General features: G+C 52.9%; 1 protein-coding gene across 2 annotated transcripts in view; it reads right to left on the reverse strand.

The window, feature by feature from the left end:
- Positions 1-26,856, reverse strand: part of LOC140108730 (sodium/potassium-transporting ATPase subunit alpha-3) — a 70,849-nt gene that overhangs the window by 5,900 nt on the left and 38,093 nt on the right. For both annotated transcript variants that reach the window (XM_072131922.1, XM_072131921.1), the window contains exons 2-13: positions 16,422-16,544; positions 16,157-16,216; positions 15,852-16,055; positions 15,419-15,532; positions 15,191-15,325; positions 14,711-14,828; positions 13,746-14,014; positions 13,372-13,570; positions 13,183-13,292; positions 12,912-13,046; positions 4,769-4,961; positions 4,510-4,685 (exon numbers count right to left, since the gene is read on the reverse strand). In XM_072131922.1, coding sequence (XP_071988023.1) covers positions 4,510-4,685; positions 4,769-4,961; positions 12,912-13,046; positions 13,183-13,292; positions 13,372-13,570; positions 13,746-14,014; positions 14,711-14,828; positions 15,191-15,325; positions 15,419-15,532; positions 15,852-16,055; positions 16,157-16,216; positions 16,422-16,451 — 1,743 coding nt within the window. In that variant the 5' untranslated portion in view covers positions 16,452-16,544. The remainder of the gene's footprint in view (positions 1-4,509; positions 4,686-4,768; positions 4,962-12,911; positions 13,047-13,182; positions 13,293-13,371; positions 13,571-13,745; positions 14,015-14,710; positions 14,829-15,190; positions 15,326-15,418; positions 15,533-15,851; positions 16,056-16,156; positions 16,217-16,421; positions 16,545-26,856) is intronic.

Raw genomic sequence — 26,856 nt, forward strand, 5'->3', positions numbered from 1 at the left:
ATGGAGCCCTGTCAGGAGATCAGGTGGATGGGGTTCTGTCAGGAGATCAGGTGGATGGAGTTCTGTCAGGAGATCAGGTGGATGGGGTCCTGTCAGGAGATCAGGTGGATGGAGTTCTGTCAGGAGATCAGGTGGATGGGGTCCTGTCAGGAGATCAGGTGGATGGGGTTCTGTCAGGAGATCAGGTGGATGGAGCCCTGTCAGGAGATCAGGTGGATGGGGTTCTGTCAGGAGATCAGGTGGATGGAGTTCTGTCAGGAGATCAGGTGGATGGGGTCCTGTCAGGAGATCAGGTGGATGGAGCCCTGTCAGGAGATCAGGTGGATGGAGCCCTGTCAGGAGATCAGGTGGATGGAGCCCTGTCAGGAGATCAGGTGGATGGAGTTCTGTCAGGAGATCAGGTGGATGGGGTCCTGTCAGGAGATCAGGTGGATGGAGTCCTGTGAGGAGATCAGGTGGATGGAGCCCTGTCAGGAGATCAGGTGGATGGAGTCCTGTCAGGAGATCAGGTGGATGGGGTCCTGTCAGGAGATCAGGCGGATGGAGTCCTGTCAGGAGATCAGGCGGATGGAGTCCTGTCAGGAGATCAGGCGGATGGAGTCCTGTGAGGAGATCAGGCGGATGGAGCCCTGTCAGGAGATCAGGCGGATGGGTCCTGTCAGGAGATCAGGTGGATGGAGTTCTGTCAGGAGATCAGGTGGATGGAGCCCTGTCAGGAGATCAGGTGGATGGAGTTCTGTCAGGAGATCAGGTGGATGGAGTCCTGTCAGGAGATCAGGTGGATGGAGTCCTGTCAGGAGATCAGGTGGATGGAGTTCTGTCAGGAGATCAGGTGGATGGGGTCCTGTCAGGAGATCAGGTGGATGGGGTTCTGTCAGGAGATCAGGTGGATGGAGCCCTGTCAGGAGATCAGGTGGATGGGGTTCTGTCAGGAGATCAGGTGGATGGAGTTCTGTCAGGAGATCAGGTGGATGGGGTCCTGTCAGGAGATCAGGTGGATGGAGTTCTGTCAGGAGATCAGGTGGATGGGGTCCTGTCAGGAGATCAGGTGGATGGGGTTCTGTCAGGAGATCAGGTGGATGGAGCCCTGTCAGGAGATCAGGTGGATGGGGTTCTGTCAGGAGATCAGGTGGATGGAGTTCTGTCAGGAGATCAGGTGGATGGGGTCCTGTCAGGAGATCAGGTGGATGGAGCCCTGTCAGGAGATCAGGTGGATGGAGCCCTGTCAGGAGATCAGGTGGATGGAGCCCTGTCAGGAGATCAGGTGGATGGAGTTCTGTCAGGAGATCAGGTGGATGGGGTCCTGTGAGGAGATCAGGTGGATGGAGTCCTGTGAGGAGATCAGGTGGATGGAGCCCAGTCAGGAGATCAGGTGGATGGGGTCCTGTCAGGAGATCAGGCGGATGGGGTCCTGTCAGGAGATCAGGCGGATGGAGTCCTGTCAGGAGATCAGGCGGATGGAGTCCTGTCAGGAGATCAGGCGGATGGAGTCCTGTGAGGAGATCAGGCGGATGGAGCCCTGTCAGGAGATCAGGTAGATGGGTCCTGTCAGGAGATCAGGTGGATGGGGTTCTGTCAGGAGATCAGGTGGATGGAGCCCTGTCAGGAGATCAGGTGGATGGAGTTCTGTCAGGAGATCAGGTGGATGGAGTTCTGTCAGGAGATCAGGTGGATGGGGTCCTGTCAGGAGATCAGGTGGATGGAGTTCTGTCAGGAGATCAGGTGGATGGAGCCCTGTCAGGAGATCAGGTGGATGGAGCCCTGTCAGGAGATCAGGTGGATGGAGCCCTGTCAGGAGATCAGGTGGATGGGGTCCTGTCAGGAGATCAGGTGGATGGAGTTCTGTCAGGAGATCAGGTGGATGGGGTCCTGTGCAGGAGATCAGGTGGATGGAGCCCTGTCAGGAGATCAGGTGGATGGGTTCCTGTCAGGAGATCAGGTGGATGGAGTTCTGTCAGGAGATCAGGTGGATGGGGTCCTGTCAGGAGATCAGGTGGATGGAGTTCTGTCAGGAGATCAGGTGGATGGAGCCCTGTCAGGAGATCAGGTGGATGGAGCCCTGTCGGGAGATCAGGTGGATGGAGCCCTGTCGGGAGATCAGGTGGATGGAGCCCTGTCAGGAGGTCAGGTGGATGGAGTCCTGTCAGGAGATCAGGTGGATGGGGTCCTGTCAGGAGATCAGGTGGATGGGGTCCTGTCAGGAGATCAGGTGGATGGAGCCCTGTCAGGAGATCAGGTGGATGGAGCCCTGTCAGGAGATCAGGTGGATGGAGCCCTGTCAGGAGATCAGGTGGATGGGGTCCTGTCAGGAGATCAGGTGGATGGAGCCCTGTCAGGAGATCAGGTGGATGGAGCCCTGTCAGGAGATCAGGTGGATGGAGTCCTGTCAGGAGATCAGGTGGATGGGGTCCTGTCAGGAGATCAGGTGGATGGAGCCCTGTCAGGAGATCAGGTGGATGGGGTCCTGTCAGGAGATCAGGTGGATGGGGTCCTGTCAGGAGATCAGGTGGATGGGGTCCTGTCAGGAGATCAGGTGGATGGGGTCCTGTCAGGAGATCAGGTGGATGGGGTCCTGTCAGGAGGTCAGGTGGATGGGGTCCTGTGCAGGAGATCAGGTGGATGGAGTTCTGTCAGGAGATCAGGTGGATGGAGCCCTGTGCAGGAGATCAGGTGGATGGGGTCCTGTCAGGAGATCAGGTGGATGGAGTCCTGTCAGGAGATCAGGTGGATGGAGCCCTGTCAGGAGATCAGGCGGATGGAGTCCTGTCAGGAGATCAGGCGGATGGAGTCCTGTCAGGAGATCAGGTGGATGGAGTTCTGTCAGGAGATCAGGTGGATGGGGTCCTGTGCAGGAGATCAGGTGGATGGAGCCCTGTCAGGAGATCAGGTGGATGGGTTCCTGTCAGGAGATCAGGTGGATGGAGTTCTGTCAGGAGATCAGGTGGATGGGGTCCTGTCAGGAGATCAGGTGGATGGAGTTCTGTCAGGAGATCAGGTGGATGGAGCCCTGTCAGGAGATCAGGTGGATGGAGCCCTGTCGGGAGATCAGGTGGATGGAGCCCTGTCGGGAGGTCAGGTGGATGGAGCCCTGTCAGGAGGTCAGGTGGATGGAGTCCTGTCAGGAGATCAGGTGGATGGGGTCCTGTCAGGAGATCAGGTGGATGGGGTCCTGTCAGGAGATCAGGTGGATGGAGCCCTGTCAGGAGATCAGGTGGATGGAGCCCTGTCAGGAGATCAGGTGGATGGAGCCCTGTCAGGAGATCAGGTGGATGGAGCCCTGTCAGGAGATCAGGTGGATGGGGTCCTGTCAGGAGATCAGGTGGATGGAGCCCTGTCAGGAGATCAGGTGGATGGAGCCCTGTCAGGAGATCAGGTGGATGGAGTCCTGTCAGGAGATCAGGTGGATGGGGTCCTGTCAGGAGATCAGGTGGATGGAGCCCTGTCAGGAGATCAGGTGGATGGGGTCCTGTCAGGAGATCAGGTGGATGGGGTCCTGTCAGGAGATCAGGTGGATGGGGTCCTGTCAGGAGATCAGGTGGATGGGGTCCTGTCAGGAGATCAGGTGGATGGGGTCCTGTCAGGAGGTCAGGTGGATGGGGTCCTGTGCAGGAGATCAGGTGGATGGAGTTCTGTCAGGAGATCAGGTGGATGGAGCCCTGTGCAGGAGATCAGGTGGATGGGGTCCTGTCAGGAGATCAGGTGGATGGAGTCCTGTCAGGAGATCAGGTGGATGGAGCCCTGTCAGGAGATCAGGCGGATGGAGTCCTGTCAGGAGATCAGGCGGATGGAGTCCTGTCAGGAGATCAGGCGGATGGAGTCCTGTGCAGGAGATCAGGTGGATGGAGTCCTGTCAGGAGATCAGGCGGATGGAGTCCTGTCAGGAGATCAGGCGGATGGAGTCCTGTCAGGAGATCAGGTGGATGGAGCCCTGTCAGGAGATCAGGCGGCTGGGGTCCTGTGCAGGAGATCAGGTGGATGGAGTCCTGTCAGGATAGTGGTATATATAGTAGCCGCCGCTCCTCAGATCCAGTCTGTGATATTCCCGGCTCTCCATCTTGTTATCACATAGACGTCTCCTCTCTGTTCTCAGCTGATAAATCTTCAGGGGGAAAATTTTCCCTCCAAAATTGATGGAGATTCCCTCTGGGAAGATTTACTCAGCAACAGTTGCTGATTGGTTGAGCTTTTTGACCTATTGAGACCTGTTGCTGGGGGAAGTTTGGAATCTGCCTAGTTACTGGCAGGTGATTGGTTCCAGCTCTGAGGTGCAGGAAGCCTTCAGGAGCGCTGGACCGATGCCCCTTCATTAGTTGGGAGAGGTAAGTCCTAAGAGGACGGTCAGTGTTTAGGACTTTGATATCTTCATTTAAGGAACCACTGAACCCGCTCCAGGTTCTTATGGACTGGTGAGTCCTGTCACATACAGGTTATATATATCTCTGAGCCTATAGAAGGTCCCTGTCATCAGCTGTGATCCCTCCCATGGTCCCTATAAGGTCCCCCTCTCACCTTGATCCCGGCGCTCCTGCACTTGCCCACTGCGTCTGGTACAGCTGCTCGGGGAGGGTCAATCATGGACATGAGTCCTACAAAGCAAAGGTTCTCTGTGCTGAAGTTAAGGTCCTCGGTGTCAAAGGCAAAGCCCTTGGGGTGCAGCTCCTCGGGGAAGTAGTAATGGCAGAATCCTGCGGAGGTGGACACACACGTTAGTAGAGTAGGAGCGTCTCTCCGGAAGGTCTCCCGCCCCCATCATGTAGGTGCACCTTACCCAGCACCCGCTCTCCCAGTCCCCCCAGCTCCAGGTACGCGTTCTGGAAGGCCTCCTTCAGCTCATCGTCCAGGGGCTGCTCCTTGCCCTGGATTAGGATGGTGGAGCAGACATCCAGGATCCTCTCTGGGGCGCCCTTCATCACCAGCAGGTAGCGGTTATCATTGGGGTCTTCATTTTCATGGATGGAAAGCTGCGGAGGAAGAGGGGAGACACCTCAATATATGTACTAGAGCCGCACCTCAATATATGTACTAGAGCCGCAGCTCAATATATGTACTAGAGCCGCAGCTCAATATATGTACTAGAGCCGCACCTCAATATATGTACTAGAGCCGCACCTCAATATATGTACTAGAGCCGCAGCTCAATATATGTACTAGAGCCGCAGCTCAATATATGTACTAGAGCCGCAGCTCAATATATGTACTAGAGCCGCAGCTCAATATATGTACTAGAGCCGCACCTCAATATATGTACTAGAGCCGCACCTCAATATATGTACTAGAGCCGCACCTCAATATATGTACTAGAGCCGCACCTCAATATATGTACTAGAGCCGCACCTCAATATATGTACTAGAGCCGCACCTCAATATATATGTACTAGAGCCGCACCTCAATATATGTACTAGAGCCGCAGCTCAATATATGTACTAGAGCCGCAGCTCAATATATGTACTAGAGCCGCACCTCAATATATGTACTAGAGCCGCACCTCAATATATGTACTAGAGCCGCACCTCAATATATGTACTAGAGCCGCACCTCAATATATGTACTAGAGCCGCACCTCAATATATGTACTAGAGCCGCACCTCAATATATGTACTAGAGCCGCAGCTCAATATATGTACTAGAGCCGCAGCTCAATATATGTACTAGAGCCGCACCTCAATATATGTACTAGAGCCGCAGCTCAATATATGTACTAGAGCCGCACCTCAATATATGTACTAGAGCCGCACCTCAATATATGTACTAGAGCCGCACCTCAATATATGTACTAGAGCCGCACCCCAATATATGTACTAGAGCCGCACCTCAATATATGTACTAGAGCCGCACCCCAATATATGTACTAGAGCCGCACCTAGATACCTCCCTTATACTACACCCGCCTGACCAGTGTCAATATCCCGACATTATCTGCGGGCTCCCCTGATTTCTCAGAGCTGGTGGCCAGAGACTGGCTGCTATCATGTCACCCATACATGGCACCCACACATGGCACCCACACATGGCACCCACACATGGCACCCATACATGGCACCCACACATGGCACCCACACATGGCACCCACACATGGCACCCATACATGGCACCCACACATGGCACCCACACATGGCACCCACACATGTCATCCACTGATGAATCCCTCCCGCACTGATGGATCCCCCTGCACTGATGGATCTCCCCCTGCACTGATGAATCCCCCCTGCACTGATGGATCTCCCCCCTGCACTGATGGATCTCCCCCCTGCACTGATGGATCTCCCCCCTGCACTGATGGATCTCCCCTGCACTGATGGATCCCCCTGCACTGATGGATCTCCCCCCTGCACTGATGGATCTCCCCCTGCACTGATGGATCTCCCCCCTGCACTGATGGATCCCCCTGCACTGATGGATCTCCCCCCTGCACTGATGGATCCCCCCTGCACTGATGGATCTCCCCCTGCACTGATGGATCCCCCTGCACTGATGGATCCCCCTGCACTGATGGATCTCCCCCCTGCACTGATGGATCTCCCCCCTGCACTGATGGATCTCCCCCTGCACTGATGGATCTCCCCCCTGCACTGATGGATCTCCCCCCTGCACTGATGGATCCCTCCTGCACTGATGGATCTCCCCCCTGCACTGATGGATCTCCCCCCTGTACTGATGGATCTCCCCCCTGCACTGATGGATCTCCCTGCACTGATGGATCTCCCCCCTGCACTGATGGATCCCCCTGCACTGATGGATCTCCCCCCTGCACTGATGGATCCCCCCTGCACTGATGGATCTCCCCCCTGCACTGATGGATCTCCCCCCTGCACTGATGGATCTCCCCCCTGCACTGATGGATCCCTCCTGCACTGATGGATCTCTCCCCTGCACTGATGGATCTCCCCCCTGCACTGATGGATCTCCCCCCTGTACTGATGGATCTCCCCCTGCACTGATGGATCTCCCCCCTGCACTGATGGATCTCCCCCCTGCACTGATGGATCCCCCTGCACTGATGGATCTCCCCCCTGCACTGATGGATCCCCCCTGCACTGATGGATCTCCCCCCTGCACTGATGGATCTCCCCCCTGCACTGATGGATCTCCCCCCTGCACTGATGGATCCCTCCTGCACTGATGGATCTCTCCCCTGCACTGATGGATCTCCCCCCTGCACTGATGGATCTCCCCCCTGCACTGATGGATCTCCCCCCTGTACTGATGGATCTCCCCCTGCACTGATGGATCTCCCCCCTGCACTGATGGATCTCCCCCCTGCACTGATGGATCTCCCTGCACTGATGGATCTCCCCCCTGCACTGATGGATCCCCCTGCACTGATGGATCTCCCCCCTGCACTGATGGATCCCCCCTGCACTGATGGATCTCCCCCTGCACTGATGGATCTCCCCCCTGCACTGATGGATCTCCCCCCTGCACTGATGGATCTCCCCCCTGCACTGATGGATCCCTCCTGCACTGATGGATCTCTCCCCTGCACTGATGGATCTCCCCCCTGCACTGATGGATCTCCCCCCTGTACTGATGGATCTCCCCCTGCACTGATGGATCCCCCTGCACTGATGGATCTCCCCCTGCACTGATGGATCTCCCCCCTGCACTGATGGATCTCCCCCCTGCACTGATGGATCCCTCCTGCACTGATGGATCTCTCCCCTGCACTGATGGATCTCCCCCCTGCACTGATGGATCTCCCCCCTGTACTGATGGATCTCCCCCTGCACTGATGGATCTCCCCCCTGCACTGATGGATCTCCCCCCTGCACTGATGGATCCCCCCTGCACTGATGGATCTCCCCCCTGCACTGATGGATCTCCCCCCTGCACTGATGGATCTCCCCCCTGCACTGATGGATCTCCCCCCTGCACTGATGGATCCCCCTGCACTGATGGATCTCCCTCTGCACTGATGGATCTCCCCCCTGCACTGGATGGATCCCCCTGCACTGATGGATCTCCCCCCTGCACTGATGGATCCCCCTGCACTGATGGATCTCCCCCCTGCACTGATGGATCCCCCCTGCACTGATGGATCTCCCCCTGCACTGATGGATCCCCCTGCACTGATGGATCCCCCTGCACTGATGGATCTCCCCCCTGCACTGATGGATCTCCCCCCTGCACTGATGGATCTCCCCCTGCACTGATGGATCTCCCCCCTGCACTGATGGATCTCCCCCCTGCACTGATGGATCCCTCCTGCACTGATGGATCTCCCCCCTGCACTGATGGATCTCCCCCCTGTACTGATGGATCTCCCCCCTGCACTGATGGATCTCCCTGCACTGATGGATCTCCCCCCTGCACTGATGGATCCCCCTGCACTGATGGATCTCCCCCCTGCACTGATGGATCCCCCCTGCACTGATGGATCTCCCCCTGCACTGATGGATCCCCCTGCACTGATGGATCCCCCTGCAATGATGGATCTCCCCCCTGCACTGATGGATCTCCCCCCTGCACTGATGGATCTCCCCCCTGCACTGATGGATCCCTCCTGCACTGATGGATCTCTCCCCTGCACTGATGGATCTCCCCCCTGCACTGATGGATCTCCCCCCTGTACTGATGGATCTCCCCCTGCACTGATGGATCTCCCCCCTGCACTGATGGATCTCCCCCCTGCACTGATGGATCCCCCCTGCACTGATGGATCTCCCCCCTGCACTGATGGATCTCCCCCCTGCACTGATGGATCTCCCCCCTGCACTGATGGATCTCCCCCCTGCACTGATGGATCCCCCTGCACTGATGGATCTCCCTCTGCACTGATGGATCTCCCCCCTGCACTGATGGATCTCCCCCCTGCACTGATGGATCTCCCCCCCTGCACTGATGGATCTCCCCCCCTGCACTGATGGATCTCCCCCCTGCACTGATGGATCTCCCCCCTGCACTGATGGATCTCCCCCCTGCACTGATGGATCCCCCTGCACTGATGGATCTCCCCCTGCACTGATGGATTCCCTCCTGCACTGATGGATCTAACCCCTGCACTGATGGATCTCCCCCCCTGCACTGATGGATCTCCCCCTGCACTGATGGATCTCCCTCCTGCACTGATGGATCTCCCTCCTGCACTGATGGATCTCCCCCCCAGTACTGATGGATCTCCCCCCCAGTACTGATGGATCTCCCCCCCAGTACTGATGGATCTCCCCTCGTACTGATGGATCTCCCCCTGCACTGATGGATCTCTCCTCGCATTGATGGATCTCCCCCTGCACTGATGGATACCCCCCCCCCCCTCAGTTCTGATGGATCTCCCTGCACTGATGGATCCCCCTGCACTGATGGATCTCCCCCTGCACTGATGGATCCCCCCCCCCCCAGTACTGATGGATCCCCCTGCACTGATGGATCCCCCTTGATGGATCTCCCCCTGCACTGATGGATCCCCCCTGCACTGATGGATCCCCCCTGCACTGATGGATCTCCCCTGCACTGATGAATGTTCCCCTGCACTGATGGATCTCCCCTCGTACTGATGAATCCCCCTGCACTGATGGATCTCCCCCTGCACTGATGGATCCCCCCCTTGTACTGATGGATCTCACTTGCACTGATGGATCCCCCCTGCACTGATGGATCTCCCCTGCACTGATGGATCTCCCCTGCACTGATGGATCTCCCCTGCACTGATGGATCTCCCCTCGTACTGATGGATCTCCCCCCTGCACTGATGGATCTCCCCTATACTGATGGATCTCCCTTGCACTGATGGATCCCCCCTGCACTGATCGATCCCCCCCTGCACTGATGGATCTCCCCCTGCACCGATAGATCTAGTCACACATGCACTGATGGATCTCCCTCCTGCACTGATGGATCCCCCTGCACTGATGGATCTCCCTCCTGCACTGATGGATCTCCCCCCCAGTACTGATGGATCTCCCCCCCAGTACTGATGGATCTCCCCCCCAGTACTGATGGATCTCCCCTCGTACTGATGGATCTCCCCTCGCACTGATGGATCTCTCCTCGCACTGATGGATCCCCCTGCACTGATGGATCTCCCCCTGCACTGATGGATCTCCCCTGCACTGATGAATGTTCCCCTGCACTGATGGATACCCCCCCCAGTTCTGATGGATCCCCCCTGCACTGATGAATCCCCCTGCACTGATGAATCTCCCCCTGCACTGATGGATCTCCCCCTTGTACTGATGGATCTCCCCCTTGTACTGATGGATCCCCCCCTTGTACTGATGGATCCCCCCCTTGTACTGATGGATCCCCCCCTTGTACTGATGGATCTCACTTGCACTGATGGATCCCCCCTGCACTGATGGATCTCCCCTGCACTGATGGATCTCCCTTGTACTGATGGATCTCCCCTCGTACTGATGGATCTCCCCGATACTGATGGATCTCCCTTGCACTGATGGATCCCCCCTGCACTGATGGATCTCTCCCTGCACTGATAGATCTAGTCACACATGCACTGATGGATCTCCCCCTGCACTGATGGATCCCCCCCTTGTACTGATGGATCTCCCCCCTTGTACTGATGGATCTCACTTGCACTGATGGATCCCCCCCTGCACTGATAGATCTAGTCACACATGCATGTGTCCTACTGATGGGATTAGGTCGGTGTTGGCTGCACTGATGGATCCCCCTGCACTGATGGATCTCCCTCCTGCACTGATGGATCCCCCTGCACTGATGGATCTCCCCCCCAGTACTGATGGATCTCCCCCCCAGTACTGATGGATCTCCCCTCGCACTGATGGATCTCCCCTCGCACTGATGGATCTCCCCTCGCACTGATGGATCTCTCCTCGCACTGATGGATCTCCCCCCTGCACTGATGGATCTCTCCTCGCACTGATGGATCTCCCCCCTGCACTGATGGATCCCCCCTGCACTGATGGATACCCCCCCCAGTTCTGATGGATCTCCCTGCACTGATGGATACCCCCCCCAGTTCTGATGGATCACCCTGCACTGATGGTTCTCCCTGCACTGATGGTTCTCCCCCCTGCACTGATGGATCTCCCCCCTGCACTGATCGATCCCCCCTTGTACTGATGGATCCCCCCCTTGTACTGATGGATCCCCCCCTTGTACTGATGGATACCCCCTTGTACTGATGATCTCACTTGCACTGATGGATCCCCCCTGCACTGATGGATCTCCCTTGTACTGATGGATCTCCCTTGTACTGATGGATCTCCCCTCGTACTGATGGATCTCCCCTATACTGATGGATCTCCCTTGCACTGATGGATCCCCCCCTGCACTGATGGATCCCCCCCTGCACTGATGGATCTCCCCCTGCACTGATAGATCTAGTCACACATGCACTGATGGATCTCCCCCTGCACTGATGGATCCCCCCCTTGTACTGATGAATCTCCCCCCTTGTACTGATGGATCTCCCTTGTACTGATGGATCTCCCCTCGTACTGATGGATCTCCCCTATACTGATGGATCTCCCTTGCACTGATGGATCCCCCCCTGCACTGATGGATCCCCCCCTGCACTGATGGATCTCCCCCTGCACTGATAGATCTAGTCACACATGCACTGATGGATCTCCCCCTGCACTGATGGATCCCCCCCTTGTACTGATGAATCTCCCCCCTTGTACTGATGGATCTCACTTGCACTGATGGATCCCCCCCTGCACTGATGGATCTCCCCCTGCACTGATAGATCTAGTCACACATGCACTGATGGATCTCCCCCTGCACTGATGGATCCCCCCCTTGTACTGATGGATCTCCCCCTGCACTGATAGATCTAGTCACACATGCACTGATGGATCTCCCCCTGCACTGATGGATCCCCCCCTTGTACTGATGGATCTCCCCCCTTGTACTGATGGATCTCACTTGCACTGATGGATCTCCCCCTGCACTGATGGATCCCCCCCTTGTACTGATGGATCTCCCCCCTTGTACTGATAGATCTAGTCACACATGCATGTGTCCTACTGATGGGATTAGGTTGGTGTTGGCTGCGCTGTACCCCAGAGGCAGAGGTAAAAAGCTTTTATGTTATTATGAAATGAATGTTAAGACGGATCAGGATCCTGCAGCAGCTGGGACTAATCTCCAGAGAGAGGATGACAAGGTGGTGAGGAGGGTGAGAGGGACCCAGGAGGCACCAGGCGGATCATGGGAGAGGACTGTGCCGCCACTGATCCTCTGGTATGTCCAGGTACATGCAGGAAGGTGACACTGATGGATCCCCCCCCCCCTGCACTGCTGGATCTCCCCCTGCACTTCTGGATCCACCCCCTCCCCCCTGCACTGCTGGATCTCCCCCTGCACTGCTGGATCCCCCCCTCCCCCCTGCACTGCTGGATCTCCCCCTGCACTGATGGATCCCCCCTGCACTGCTGGATCTCCCCCCTGCACTGCTGGATCTCCCCCTGCACTGATGGATCTCCCCCTGCACTGATGGATCTCCCCCTGCACTGCTGGATCTCCCCCTGCACTGATGGATCTCCCCCTGCACTGATGGATCTCCCCCCTGCACTGCTGGATCTCCCCCCCCTGCACTGCTGGATCTCCCCCTGCACTGATGGATCTCCCCCTGCACTGATGGATCGCCCCCTGCACTGATGGATCGCCCCCTGCACTGATGGATCTCCCCTGCACTGATGGATCTCCCTGCACTGATGGATCTCCCCCCTGCACTGATGGATGCCCCCTGCACTGCTGGATGCACTCATGGGCACCGCAACCACGACTTGTAATGTCAGACACGACCTGGGCCCAGAGGTGGCGCTGTTCTTGTATTCTTTCATTATGGGGGATCCCTACCTCCACCAGCTTCAGGCTTATTCCTACCACGTGTTACATCAGGACCGTGAGCAGCGGAGCTGTGGCCCATAGATACATGTGGACCCTCCTGAGCTCCCCCTCTGGCTGTCACCTGTCATGGCCGGCTTACCTGATATTTGTTTGTGGAGTTGAAAGGGATCTCAGCGACTTTCTTGCTCTTCTCCCTCATGGCCTTGACGGAGCCACAAGACAACTCAATGCACTTCAGGAGAGCCGACTCGGAGGCGTCACCAGCCACGTCCCTCTGTGAAGATATGTGAAGTTATGGAAGGAAACATGAGCAGAGGCCCATACACAATCACCGGGACACATGTAAAGCCCAGCATCCACACACTGACACACTGAAACACAGCTGCAGCCGAGGCGCGGCCACCACACACCTTCAGGACAGGGATGTTGTCGTTTCCTGCTTTGAAGACGGCGCGGTTACACAGGGCAGCGATGCGAGCCAAGGCGATCCAGGTGGCGGAGCTCTTGTCAAATGAGGCCCCTAAGAGAGGACACATGGTGAGAAGGAGGGGACACGTCAGAGACACCCCGTGACCCCAGAGCAGGGGCACCCATCACACCTGACTGGTCCTCTGTGGTGTCAGCCTCATGAATCTGGTTGTCAAACCACATGTGCGCCACAGTCATGCGGTTCTGTGTCAGGGTGCCGGTCTTGTCGGAGCAGATGGTGGATGTCGATCCCAGGGTCTCCACGGCTTCCAGGTTCTTCACCAGGCAGTTCTTACGAGCCATGCGCTTGGCGGTGAGAGTCAGACATACCTGAGACACAAGACCATACATGGGACCAATTCAATGGAGATGGTTGTGTAATCAGACAAGATGCTGACACAACCCCACCACATGGGTGCACATCCACAATCTCAGTGAATCTGTCACCCGTGTAACAACATGTCATAAGCAGGCGCCCAGGTCTCTAGAGGCCTCTGGTACTTACAGTGACGGTGGCCAGAAGTCCCTCTGGTACATTAGCAACAATGATCCCAATGAGGAAGATGACGGCCTCCAGCCAGGAATAGCCCAAGATGAGGGAGAGGATGAAGAAGGAGATTCCCAGGAACACGGCCACGCCGGTGATCAGATGGATAAAGTGCTCAATTTCCTTGGCAATTGGGGTCTTCCCAACCTCTAGACCAGAGGCCAAAGTGGCGATGCGACCCATCACGGTCCTGTCACCTGTGGCCACGACTATTCCACGGGCGGTACCTGCAAGAACATCACCTAGGTTAGAGATCAGGAAGTTTCATCCTCTGAAACGCCTCACATCTTTATACCAAGGGGATCCTGTTCCACATGGATCAAGCAGAATCAGCTACCTACCACACCCTGACCACTTATGTGTCATGTCCCATAGACTATCTACGATATGGACCTTGACCACCTATGCACGGCCCTATGTAACTTTGTGAGTCTGGGTCCAGGTATTTTGGGTGTCTGGGTGGCACGGTCGCTCCATACTCCAGGTGACCTCTCCAGGTGAGGTGGAGCTGTGTCCTCCATGTGCTGCCTCCTCCCTGATGAGATCCTTCCATCTGTATTTGTTATACCTGAAGACGGGACTGTCTGACTTCATGTTTAGAAGCTGGAGACAGCGAGTTTATTTTGCTTGAGGCTTAAGAGACAATAAACCTCCATTTACCAGCATCTACCTGTGAGCCACCCCCCACAACATCTAGACAGGTGCTGGAGGAACTTGTATAATAATCAGGATTTATGACCAGACGTCTAGATGGCTCCAAACATCATCATGTATGAACAGCTGTAAGATTTCCCAACAATGACACATGAAATTTTAGCAATTGTCTAAACTGATGTCCAGTTGTCTCTCACGTGCCCCGAGCTAATGTCCAACACTTTCCCTAAGGATAGTCAAAGATTCTCTTCTAGGCAATGGGACTTTACCTTCGACACAGTTGGTGGAGAAGAAGGTGATGTTACGGGTCTCGAGAGGGTTATCGTGGGTGCAGTCGGGTGACCTGGTTTGGGGCTCAGATTCACCTGTCAGGGAAGAGTTATCTACCTGAAAGACCATAGGTGGAAGGGAGAGAAGAGACAGGAGAGAGAAGGAATGAATAAGGAGGAGAAGAAATATGGAGAAACAGTAAACATAGAGACAAAGTCACTGAGGGCTCAGTACAGAACGTACGGAAGATGCGCCCTCACCTATAGGAGTCCATTATAGGTTCTATAGAGAGAAGACATTGCCTACTGCATCCCATAAACTGGTGAGGAACATGGTGAGGATGTGGTCACCACCGTAGTCTCTGCATCTGATGTATGGCTGAGACAAGCACTAACACAAAGCTCCCTGATGTGGAAGGGTATAACCTGAAGACGAGCTCCACAAGATACAACTGCAGATCATTGTGTGCTGCGCCTCACCTTACAGCCATGGGACGAAATGATCCTCAGATCCGCCGGGACTCTGTCTCCACCTTTGATCTCCACCAGGTCACCGACCACCACTTCCTCTGCGTTCAGCTGCATTTTCTCACCTTCTCGGATAACTAGAGCTTGCTATAGGAAGAACATAGGAAACGGGTTACATAATAGGAGAACATGGAGAGAGACGAGGGGCACATGAGACAAGGGTGACAGGACCATACACACCTGGGGCACCATGTTCTTGAAGGACTCCATGATTTTTGAGCTTTTGGCCTCTTGGTAGTAGGAGAAGCAGCCAGTAATGATCACCACTGCGGCCAACACAATACCGAGGTACAGCTACAAGAGGAGCAAAGACATCTCCAGTCAAGAAAGAAGCCACCGTCACTGGTATCGGGCATCAGCCCCGGCATCAGGTCATTAAGCTCCACTAAGATCTTCACCTTTCACTTCTTTTTACCAGTTCACCAATAAGCCTTCTTCTTTAACCCCTTCCTTTACACTAACTATTAGTTGGCAATAGATCCTTTATATTTCAACCACCTTTCTCATGTGGTTATAAAGAGAAGGTCTGGGCCCCCTCTCCTGACTGTGGCCCCCTAATTTACCCCCATGATCTGCCTCTATAGACACCCTAGTCGTTTGCTATATAACTCACATTGTCTCCTGCGGGGTCATCCTCCGTACCCGCCTGGATCCCGTACGCTAGGAAGCAGAGAATAGCGCCGATCCACAGCAGGATGGAGAATCCACCGAACAGCTGGCGACAAAACTTGATCCACTCGGGTGTGGTAGGTGGCGGGGTGAGGGCGTTAGGACCATCCCTGGCCAGGATCTCCGCCGCTTTACTGAGTGTCAACCCCTAGAGACAGATAGAAGCCGTCAATGGTGTCAGGGAGCACACACATTACCCTAAGTCATGGACTGGGGCTCGTGATGACCACACATCATGTCTCCTCTCACCTGTACACAGTCTGTGTTGTATTTCCGGCAAACTTCTTCCACTGACATTTTGTGCTCTGTCTACAAAGATAATGAAGGAAAGATGAAAAACTAAACCGAACACCAGACCCGGTGGAGCGCCATGGAACCGGGAGCTCAGCACAACTGCATCGGAATAATCCCCTCCATCTAGTGATCGGACCCCGAGGGGCTAGCACTCTGCTCGTGGGAGCATGGCCCCTCCACTGCTGCGCCCTACCATCATATAACTACATGAAGGACTCACCATGGCCACTTCTTTCTTGAGATCGTCCATTTCTTTCTTTGTTTGCTTTCCCTTAGAAGGAGATTCAGGGTCATCTTTATTGTCCTGCGTGGTGGCCACACGGTAACTGTCTGACCGGCCGTACTGCAAAAGAGGAAAATACAAGTTACAACGAGTCCATGGGCACCGAGTATATACAGAAGGAGCGGGCGGTGGGGCAGGGCCGTCTGATCAATACCTTCTATTAATAATGTGGTAATAAAAATGCAACGTGACATCACCAGACCGATCATAGACATCGTAACGTGACATCACAGGACCGATCATAGACATCGTAACGTGACATCACCGGACCGATCATAGACATCGTAACGTGACATCACCGGACTAATCATAGACATCGTAACGTGACATCACCGGACCGATCATAGACATCGTAACGTGACATCACCGGACTAATCATAGACATCGTAACGTGACATCACCGGACCAATCATAGACATCGTAACGTGACATCACCGGACCAATCATAGACATCGTAACGTGACATCACCGGACCAATCATAGACATCGTAACGTGACATCACCGGACCGATCATAGACATCGTAACGTGACATCACAGGACTAATCATAGACATCGTAACGTGACATCACAGGACCAATCATAGACATCGTAACGTGACATCACAGGACCGATCATAGACATCGTAACGTGACATCACCGGACCGATCATAGACATCGTAACGTGACATCACCGGACCGATCATAGACATCGTAACGTGACATCACCAGACTAATCATAGACATCGTAACATGACATCACCAGACTAATCATAGACATCGTAACGTGACATCACAGGACCGATCATAGACATCGTAACGTGACATCACCGGACTAATCATAGACATCGTAACGTGACATCACCGGACTGATCATAGACATCGTAACGTGACATCACAGGACTAATCATAGACATCGTAACGTGACATCACCGGACCGATCATAGACATCGTAACGTGACATCACCGGACCGATCATAGACATCGTAACGTGACATCACCGGACCGATCATAGACATCATAACGTGACATCACCGGACCGATCATAGACAGCGTAACGTGACATCACCGGACCGATCATAGACATCGTAACGTGACATCACCGGACCGATCATAGACATCGTAACGTGACATCACAGGACTAATCATAGACATCGTAACGTGACATCACAGGACCAATCATAGACATCGTAACGTGACATCACAGGACCGATCATAGACATCGTAACGTGACATCACCGGACCGATCATAGACATCGTAACGTGACATCACCGGACCGATCATAGACATCGTAACGTGACATCACCGGACCGATCATAGACATCGTAACGTGACATCACCGGACCAATCATAGACAACGTAACGTGACATCACCGGACCGATCATAGACATCGTAACGTGACATCACCGGACCAATCATACACATCGTAACGTGACATCACCGGACCGATCATAGACATCGTAACGTGACATCACCGGACCAATCATAGACATCGTAACGTGACATCACCGGACTAATCATAGACATCGTAACGTGACATCACCGGACCAATCATAGACATCGTAACGTGACATCACCGGACCAATCATAGACATCGCAACGTGACATCACCGGACCAATCATAGACATCGCAACGTGACATCACAGGACTAATCATAGACATCGTAACGTGACATCACAGGACAAATCATAGACATCGTAACATGACATCACCGGACCAATCATAGACATCGTAATGTGACATCACCGGACCGATCATAGACATCGTAACGTGACATCACCAGACCAATCATAGACATCGTAACGTGACATCACCGGACCAATCATAGACATCGTAACGTGACATCAACGGACCAATCATAGACATCGTAACGTGACATCACCGGACTGATCACTGGGATCCATCGTCCCCTTCTGTCAGGTCACTGGCATCCATCGTCACCCCTCTGTCAGGTCACTGGCATCCATCGTCCCCCCTCTGTCAGGTCACTGGGATCCATCGTCCCCTTCTGTCAGGTCACTGGAATCCATCGTCCCCCCTCTGTCAGGTCACTGGAATCCATCGTCCCCCCTCTGTCAGGTCACTGGGATCCATCGTCCCCCTTCTGTCAGGTCACTGGGATCCATCGTCCCCTTCTGTCAGGTCACTGGGATCCATCGTCCCCCCTCTGTCAGGTCACTGGGATCCATCGTCCCCCCTCTGTCAGGTCACTGGGATCCATCGTTCCCCCTCTGTCAGGTCACTGGGATCCATCGTCCACCCTCTGTCAGGTCACTGGGATCCATCGTCCCCCCTCTGTCAGGTCACTGGGATCCATCGTCCCCCCTCTGTCAGGTCACTGGGATCCATCGTCCCCCTTCTGTCAGGTCACTGGGATCCATCGTCCCCCCTCTGTCAGGTCACTGGGATCAATCGTCCCCCTTCTGTCAGGTCCCTGGGATCCATCGTCCCCCCTCTGTCAGGTCACTGGCATCCATCGTCCCCCCTCTGTCAGGTTACTGGCATCCATCGTCCCCCCTCTGTCAGGTCACTGGGATCCATCGTCCCCCTTCTGTCAGGTCACTGGGATCCATCGTCCCCCTTCTGTCAGGTCACTGGGATCCAGCGTCCCCCTTCTGTCAGGTCACTGGGATCCATCGTCCCCTTCTGTCAGGTCACTGGGATCCATCGTCCCCCCTCTGTCAGGTCACTGGGATCTATCGTCCCCCTTCTGTCAGGTCACTGGGATCCATCGTCCCCTTCTGTCAGGTCACTGGGATCCATCGTCCCCCCTCTGTCAGGTCACTGGGATCCATCGTCCTCCTTTTGTCAGGTCACTGGGATCCATCGTCCCCCCTCTTTCAGGTCACTGGGATCCATCGTCCCCCCTCTGTCAGGTCACTGGGATCCATCGTCCCCCCTCTGTCAGGTCACTGGGATCCATCGTCCCCCCTCTGTCAGGTCACTGGGATCCATCGTCCCCCTTCTGTCAGGTCACTGGGATCCATCGTCCCCTTCTGTCAGGTCACTGGGATCCATAACCCCCCCTCTGTCAGGTCACTGGGATCCATTGTCCCCCCTCTGTCAGGTCACTGGGATCCATCAACCCCCCTCTGTCAGGTCACTGGGATCCATCGTCCCCCCTCTGTCAGGTCACTGGGATCCATCGTCCCCCCTCTGTCAGGTCACTGGGATCCATCGTCCCATTCTGTCAGGTCACTGGGATCCATCGTCCCCCCTCTGTCAGGTCACTGGGATCCATCGTCCCCCTTCTGTCAGGTCACTGGGATCCATCGTCCCCCTTCTGTCAGGTCACTGGGATCCATCGTCCCCCTTCTGTCAGGTCACTGGGATCCATCGTCCCCTTCTGTCAGATCACTGGCATCCATCGTCCCCCTCTGTCAGGTCACTGGGATCCATCGTCCCCCCTCTGTCAGGTCACTGGGATCCATCGTCCCCCCTCTGTCAGGTCACTGGGATCCATCGTCCCATTCTGTCAGGTCACTGGGATCCATCGTCCCCCCTCTGTCAGGTCACTGGGATCCATCGTCCCCCTTCTGTCAGGTCACTGGGATCCATCGTCCCCCTTCTGTCAGGTCACTGGGATCCATCGTCCCCCTTCTGTCAGGTCACTGGGATCCATCGTCCCCTTCTGTCAGATCACTGGCATCCATCGTCCCCCTCTGTCAGGTCACTGGGATCCATCGTCCCCCCTCTGTCAGGTCACTGGGATCCATCGTCCCCTTCTGTCAGATCACTGGCATCCATCGTCCCCCCTCTGTCAGGTCACTGGGATCCATCGTCCCCCCTCTGTCAGGTCACTGGGATCCATCGTCCCCCTTCTGTCAGGTCACTGGGATCCATCGTCCCCCCTCTGTCAGGTCACTGGGATCCATCGTCCCCCCTCTGTCAGGTCACTGGGATCGCCATCCTACATGTGGAGTCTCTATCATCCAATATAGAACAAGAACTTATCCTCCAGGTGGAAAATACTTTCCTAAAACAGGGCCCAAAATTTGTTGAACACAATGACCATGTCCCTTCACTCTTACACTTCTCATTCACACACAATTATTTTACCACTCATTATTAACAAATAAATGGCACCGCTATGGGCACGGCCTTTGCACCTCGTTATTCTCATAGTTTCCTTGGGTTCTGGGAGGCAGAACATGTTTTCAGCAAAAGTAATGACACGTAGAGTAAGAAAATTTTGACAAATGAAATAATTTGTTGCTCACTTTCATCACAACACTATTGGTATAGAATTCACCTATGAAATACACCGACGGAATCCAAACTAAATCCAAGGCCACTAATAATCTACATTTTGAAACGTGGCATCCCAACCCTTTGAAAAGAAGTTTACGGGTCGGCCAATATCTGAGTGTCAGAAGGAGCTTCTCAGAGGACAGCTTATTGGAAATAGTCAAAACCCTTCACACCATCACGTCAAGAGTCACCTTTGCCCCTGGTATACTCCAATGCAAAAGGTTCCCAATGTTTTTCTCATTTATGTCCCTCACCAAGAACCATAACTTGGTTGTGATGCTGTACTTGTTGTTTGAGTTGCGTTCCGGTGCTGTATTTGCTCTGTAAGCTTGGTTCCTATGCAGTATTTGTTGTGTGAGCTTGGCTATTGGGGGTGGGGTGATAAACAATAAATAATAATCAATTCTAACTTTGCTTCTCTGGGGGGGCAGTGACTTGGCTAATTTTTGGAGCAATGTGACCACCGGCTACTGTGGGGCAATGTGACATTACTGTGGGGCAATGTGACCACCGGCTACTGTGGGGCAATGTGACCACCGGCTACTGTGGGGCAATGTGACCACCGGCTACTGTGGGGCAATGTGACCACCGGCTACTGTGGGGCAATGTGACCACCGGCTACTGTGGGGCAATGTGACCACCGGCTACTGTGGGGCAATGTGACCACCGGCTACTGTGGGGCAATGTGACCACCGGCTACTGTGGGGCAATGTGACCACCGGCTACTGTGGGGCAATGTGACCACCGGCTACTGTGGGGCAATGTGACCACCGGCTACTGTGGGGCAATGTGACCACCGGCTACTGTGGGGCAATGTGACCACCGGCTACTGTGGGGCAATGTGACCACCGGCTACTGTGGGGCAATGTGACCACCGGCTACTGTGGGGCAATGTGACCACCGGCTACTGTGGGGCAATGTGACCACCGGCTACTGTGGGGCAATGTGACCATCGGCTACGGTGGGGCAATGTGACCACCGGCTACTGTGGGGCAATGTGACCATCAGCTACTGTGGGGACACTGAGATTAGGCTACTTCTGAGGACACTGTGGTTCATCTACTATGTAAGGCAATGTAATTATTTGCTACTGTGGGTGGGCACTGTGACTTGGCTTCTCTGTTGGGGGACAGTGATTTGGCTACTGTGTAGGGCAAAGTAACTATTGGCTACTATGGGGGTACTGTGACTTGGCTAATGTGTGGGGAATTTGACTATTTGCTACTGTGGGTGTCGTGTGATTTGGCTACTGTTAGGACACTGTGACTTGACTACTTTATTTAGAAAAAAAATCACAAAAATATAATAATAATGTACACAATCTCAATTGTAGCATGTGTAATGTTTGGTTCTGGTAATGTATCATGTGGTGTGTTTGGTTCTGGTAATGTATCATGTGGTGTGTTTGGTTCTGGTTATGTATCATGTGGTGTGTTTGGTACTGGTAATGTATCGTGTGGTGTGTTTGGTTCTGGTAATGTATCGTGTGGTGTGTTTGGTTCTGGTAATGTATCATGTGGTGTGTTTGGTTCTGGTAATGTATCATGTGGTGTGTTTGGTACTGGTAATGTATCATGTGGTGTGTTTGGTTCTGGTAATGTATCATGTGGTGTGTTTGGTACTGGTAATGTATCGTGTGGTGTGTTTGGTTCTGGTAATGTATCATGTGGTGTGTTTGGTTCTGGTAATGTATCATGTGGTGTGTTTGGTTCTGGTAATGTATCATGTGGTGTATTTGGTTCTGGTAATGTATCATGTGGTATGTTTGGTTCTGGTGATGTATCATGTGGTGTGTTTGGTACTGGTAATGTATCATGTGGTGTGTTTGGTACTGGTAATGTATCATGTGGTGTGTTTGGTACTGGTAATGTATCATGTGGTGTGTTTGGTTCTGGTAATGTATCATGTGGTGTGTTTGGTTCTGGTAATATATCATGTGGTGTGTTTGGTTCTGGTAATGTATCATGTGGTGTGTTTGGTTCTGGTAATGTATCATGTGGTGTGTTTGGTACTGGTAATGTATCGTGTGGTGTGTTTGGTTCTGGTGATGTATCATGTGGTGTGTTTGGTTCTGGTTATGTATCATGTGGTGTGTTTGGTTCTGGTAATGTAGCATGTGTAATGTTTGGTTCTGGTAATGTATCATGTGGTGTGTTTGGTTCTGGTAATGTATCATGTGGTGTGTTTGGTTCTGGTAATGTATCATGTGGTGTGTTTGGTTCTGGTAATGTATCATGTGGTGTGTTTGGTTCTGGTAATGTATCGTGTGGTGTGTTTGGTACTGGTAATGTATCGTGTGGTGTGTTTGGTTCTGGTAATGTATCATGTGGTGTGTTTGGTTCTGGTAATGTATCATGTGGTGTGTTTGGTACTGGTAATGTATCATGTGGTGTGTTTGGTTCTGGTAATGTATCATGTGGTGTGTTTGGTACTGGTAATGTATCGTGTGGTGTGTTTGGTTCTGGTAATGTATCATGTGGTGTGTTTGGTTCTGGTAATGTATCGTGTGGTGTGTTTGGTTCTGGTAATGTATCATGTGGTGTGTTTGGTTCTGGTAATGTATCATGTGGTGTGTTTGGTTCTGGTAATGTATCGTGTGGTGTGTTTGGTACTGGTAATGTATCGTGTGGTGTGTTTGGTTCTGGTAATGTATCATGTGGTGTGTTTGGTTCTGGTAATGTATCATGTGGTGTGTTTGGTTCTGGTGATGTATCATGTGGTGTGTTTGGTTCTGGTGATGTATCATGTGGTGTGTTTGGTTCTGGTGATGTATCATGTGGTGTGTTTGGTTCTGGTTATGTATCATGTGGTGTGTTTGGTTCTGGTAATGTATCATGTGGTGTGTTTGGTTCTGGTAATGTATCATGTGGTGTGTTTGGTTCTGGTAATGTATCATGTGGTATGTTTGGTTCTGGTAATGTATCGTGTGGTGTGTTTGGTTCTGGTAATGTATCGTGTGGTGTGCTTGGTTCTGGTAATGTATCATGTGGTGTGTTTGGTTCTGGTAATGTATCATGTGGTGTGTTTGGTACTGGTAATGTATCATGTGGTGTGTTTGGTTCTGGTTATGTATCATGTGGTGTGTTTGGTTCTGGTAATGTATCATGTGGTGTGTTTGGTTCTGGTAATATATCATGTGGTGTGTTTGGTTCTGGTTATGTATCATGTGGTGTGTTTGGTTCTGGTAATGTATCATGTGGTGTGTTTGGTACTGGTAATGTATCATGTGGTGTGTTTGGTACTGGTAATGTATCATGTGGTGTGTTTGGTACTGGTAATGTATCATGTGGTGTGTTTGGTTCTGGTTATGTATCATGTGGTGTGTTTGGTTCTGGTAATGTATCATGTGGTGTGTTTGGTACTGGTAATGTATCATGTGGTGTGTTTGGTTCTGGTTATGTATGATGTGGTGTGTTTGGTTCTGGTAATATATCATGTGGTGTGTTTGGTTCTGGTTATGTATCATGTGGTGTGTTTGGTTCTGGTAATGTATCATGTGGTGTGTTTGGTACTGGTAATGTATCATGTGGTGTGTTTGGTTCTGGTTATGTATCATGTGGTGTGTTTGGTTCTGGTAATGTATCATGTGGTGTGTTTGGTACTGGTAATGTATCATGTGGTGTGTTTGGTTCTTGTTATGTATCATGTGTAATGTTTGGTACTAGTAATGTATCATGTGGTGTGTTTGGTTCTGGTAATGTATCATGTGGTGTGTTTGGTACTGGTAATATATCGTGTGGTGTGTTTGGTTCTGGTTATGTATCATGTGGTGTGTTTGGTTCTGGTAATGTATCATGTGGTGTGTTTGGTTCTGGTAATGTATCATGTGGTGTGTTTGGTTCTGGTAATGTATCATGTGGTGTGTTTGGTACTGGTAATGTATCATGTGATATGTTTGGTTCTGGTGATGTATCATGTGGTGTGTTTGGTTCTGGTTATGTATCATGTGGTGTGTTTGGTTCTGGTTATATATCATGTGGTGTGTTTGGTTCTGGTTATATATCATGTGGTGTGTTTGGTTCTGGTTATGTATCATGTGGTGTGTTTGGTTCTGGTAATGTATCATGTGGTGTGTTTGGTTCTGGTAATGTATCATGTGGTGTGTTTGGTTCTGGTTATGTATCATGTGGTGTGTTTGGTTCTGGTAATGTATCATGTGGTGTGTTTGGTTCTGGTAATGTATCATGTGGTGTGTTTGGTTCTAGTAATGTATCATGTGGTGTGTTTGGTTCTGGTAATGTATCATGTGGTGTGTTTGGTACTGGTAATGTATCATGTGGTATGTTTGGTTCTGGTTATGTATCATGTGGTATGTTTGGTTCTGGTAATGTATCATGTGGTGTCTTTGGTTCTGGTGACATATTTTTGTAGTACTCCTGGTAAAGGTTATGTATAAATGTAGTAATCTTGGTTCTTGTTGTGTATTTATCTAGTAAGATTGGTTCTGGTTCTGTTTAGTTATGTTGTAGCGTCTCTATAAAAGTTTAGTGCTGTTACTGTTTTATGCAGTAAAGGTCAGATCATCTAAACAATCCATAGCACTGGGAGGTCACAACCTCTGTGCGCGGGGGAGGGGGTCAGGGGCCGCGGGGGGCTGTACACTAGTATATACAGTATACAGCGCAGATGGGGGTGCTGGCGTCTCTGTAATACCTCCCCATCACTATATGCTGATGCCCAGCAGTGCCCACACGCTGCATGCATGCCTCTGGCTGAGATACGCGGTGATACGTCAGAGCTGAACAGGTTAATAACCAAAGGAATGAAATCAACATCCTAAAATGGCGCTGGAAGAAAATCCCAGCCACGGACGACTGGGCAGCAGAGACGCAGTGACCCCCCCCCCTCTCCTCTCCCATCATGCTCAGCGCTCGCCCTCCATGCATCCATATTAACCATATAAAGCCTGTGCTTAACCCTTGGCAGCCCCGCAGCCCCTCACACTGCAGATAACCTTGCTCCATATAATCCGCTCATGACCTTGTCTCTGCAGAACTGCGGGAACAGCCGACAAATCCACAGAATGGGAAAGTCCCCTGGATCAGCGCCAGTACCGCAGCCACTGCAGCATCCAACCCACCTGCACTGCGGGGGCACCGGGGACCCCAACACAAGCACAGGAGGAGATCACAGGCATCTCATACCAGTATATACCACAGACCAGGCGTCTGCCCTCACCTCCTCATCCAGAGAGTTTTCTGTATTTCCATGACTATAAAGATCTGACTTATCACATGTGCAATTATAGAGCAGACAGTGCGAGACCCCGGAGACCCCAGAGACCCCGGAGACCCCGGAGAATCTCTTATACTCCAGCTCCTTGTGCTCTGGTCACTGCTCTGCACAGTCTGGGCTTCTCTCCATGAGATACAAGAGGTAGTCACCTGGAGAGATACAAGAGGTAGTCACCTGGAGAGATACAAGAGGTAGTCACCTGGAGAGATACAAGAGGTAGTCACCTGGAGAGATACAAGAGGTAGTCACCTGCAGAGGTTCTCACATCACAGGTGCCGTCTCAGGGGTAATAAGTTGGATTTCTTGCCCTATAGATGGAGTTGGGGCATCAGTTGTGCAGGAGTCAGGTGGATACACGGCTGATCGTCCCAAGAGATGAAGGTCAGTCCGGAAAATTGGGAAAACTTTGAAAGTGTCTCCAAAAACCATCAGGTGTTAGAAAGTAACTGGGTGACATGAGGAGCTCCCCAGGAAAGGAAGACCAAGAGTCACCTCTGCTGAGGAGGACGAGGGTCACCTCTGCCCTGGAGGATACGAGCCACCTCTGCTGAGGAGGAGAAGAGTCACCTCTGCTGCGGAGGACGAGGGTCACCTCTGCCCTGGAGGATACGAGCCACCTCTGCTGAGGAGGAGAAGAGTCACCTCTGCTGCGGAGGACGAGGGTCACCTCTGCCCTGGAGGATACGAGCCACCTCTGCTGAGGAGGAGAAGAGTCACCTCTGCTGCGGAGGACGAGGGTCACCTCTGCCCTGGAGGATACGAGCCACCTCTGCTGAGGAGGAGAAGAGTCACCTCTGCTGCGGAGGACGAGGGTCACCTCTGCCCCGGAGGATACGAGCCACCTCTGCTGAGGAGGAGAAGAGTCACCTCTGCTGCGGAGGACGAGGGTCACCTCTGCCCTGGAG

This window comes from Engystomops pustulosus, unplaced genomic scaffold (assembly GCF_040894005.1).
Source record: "Engystomops pustulosus unplaced genomic scaffold, aEngPut4.maternal MAT_SCAFFOLD_175, whole genome shotgun sequence".
NCBI classification, from domain to species: domain Eukaryota; kingdom Metazoa; phylum Chordata; class Amphibia; order Anura; family Leptodactylidae; genus Engystomops; species Engystomops pustulosus.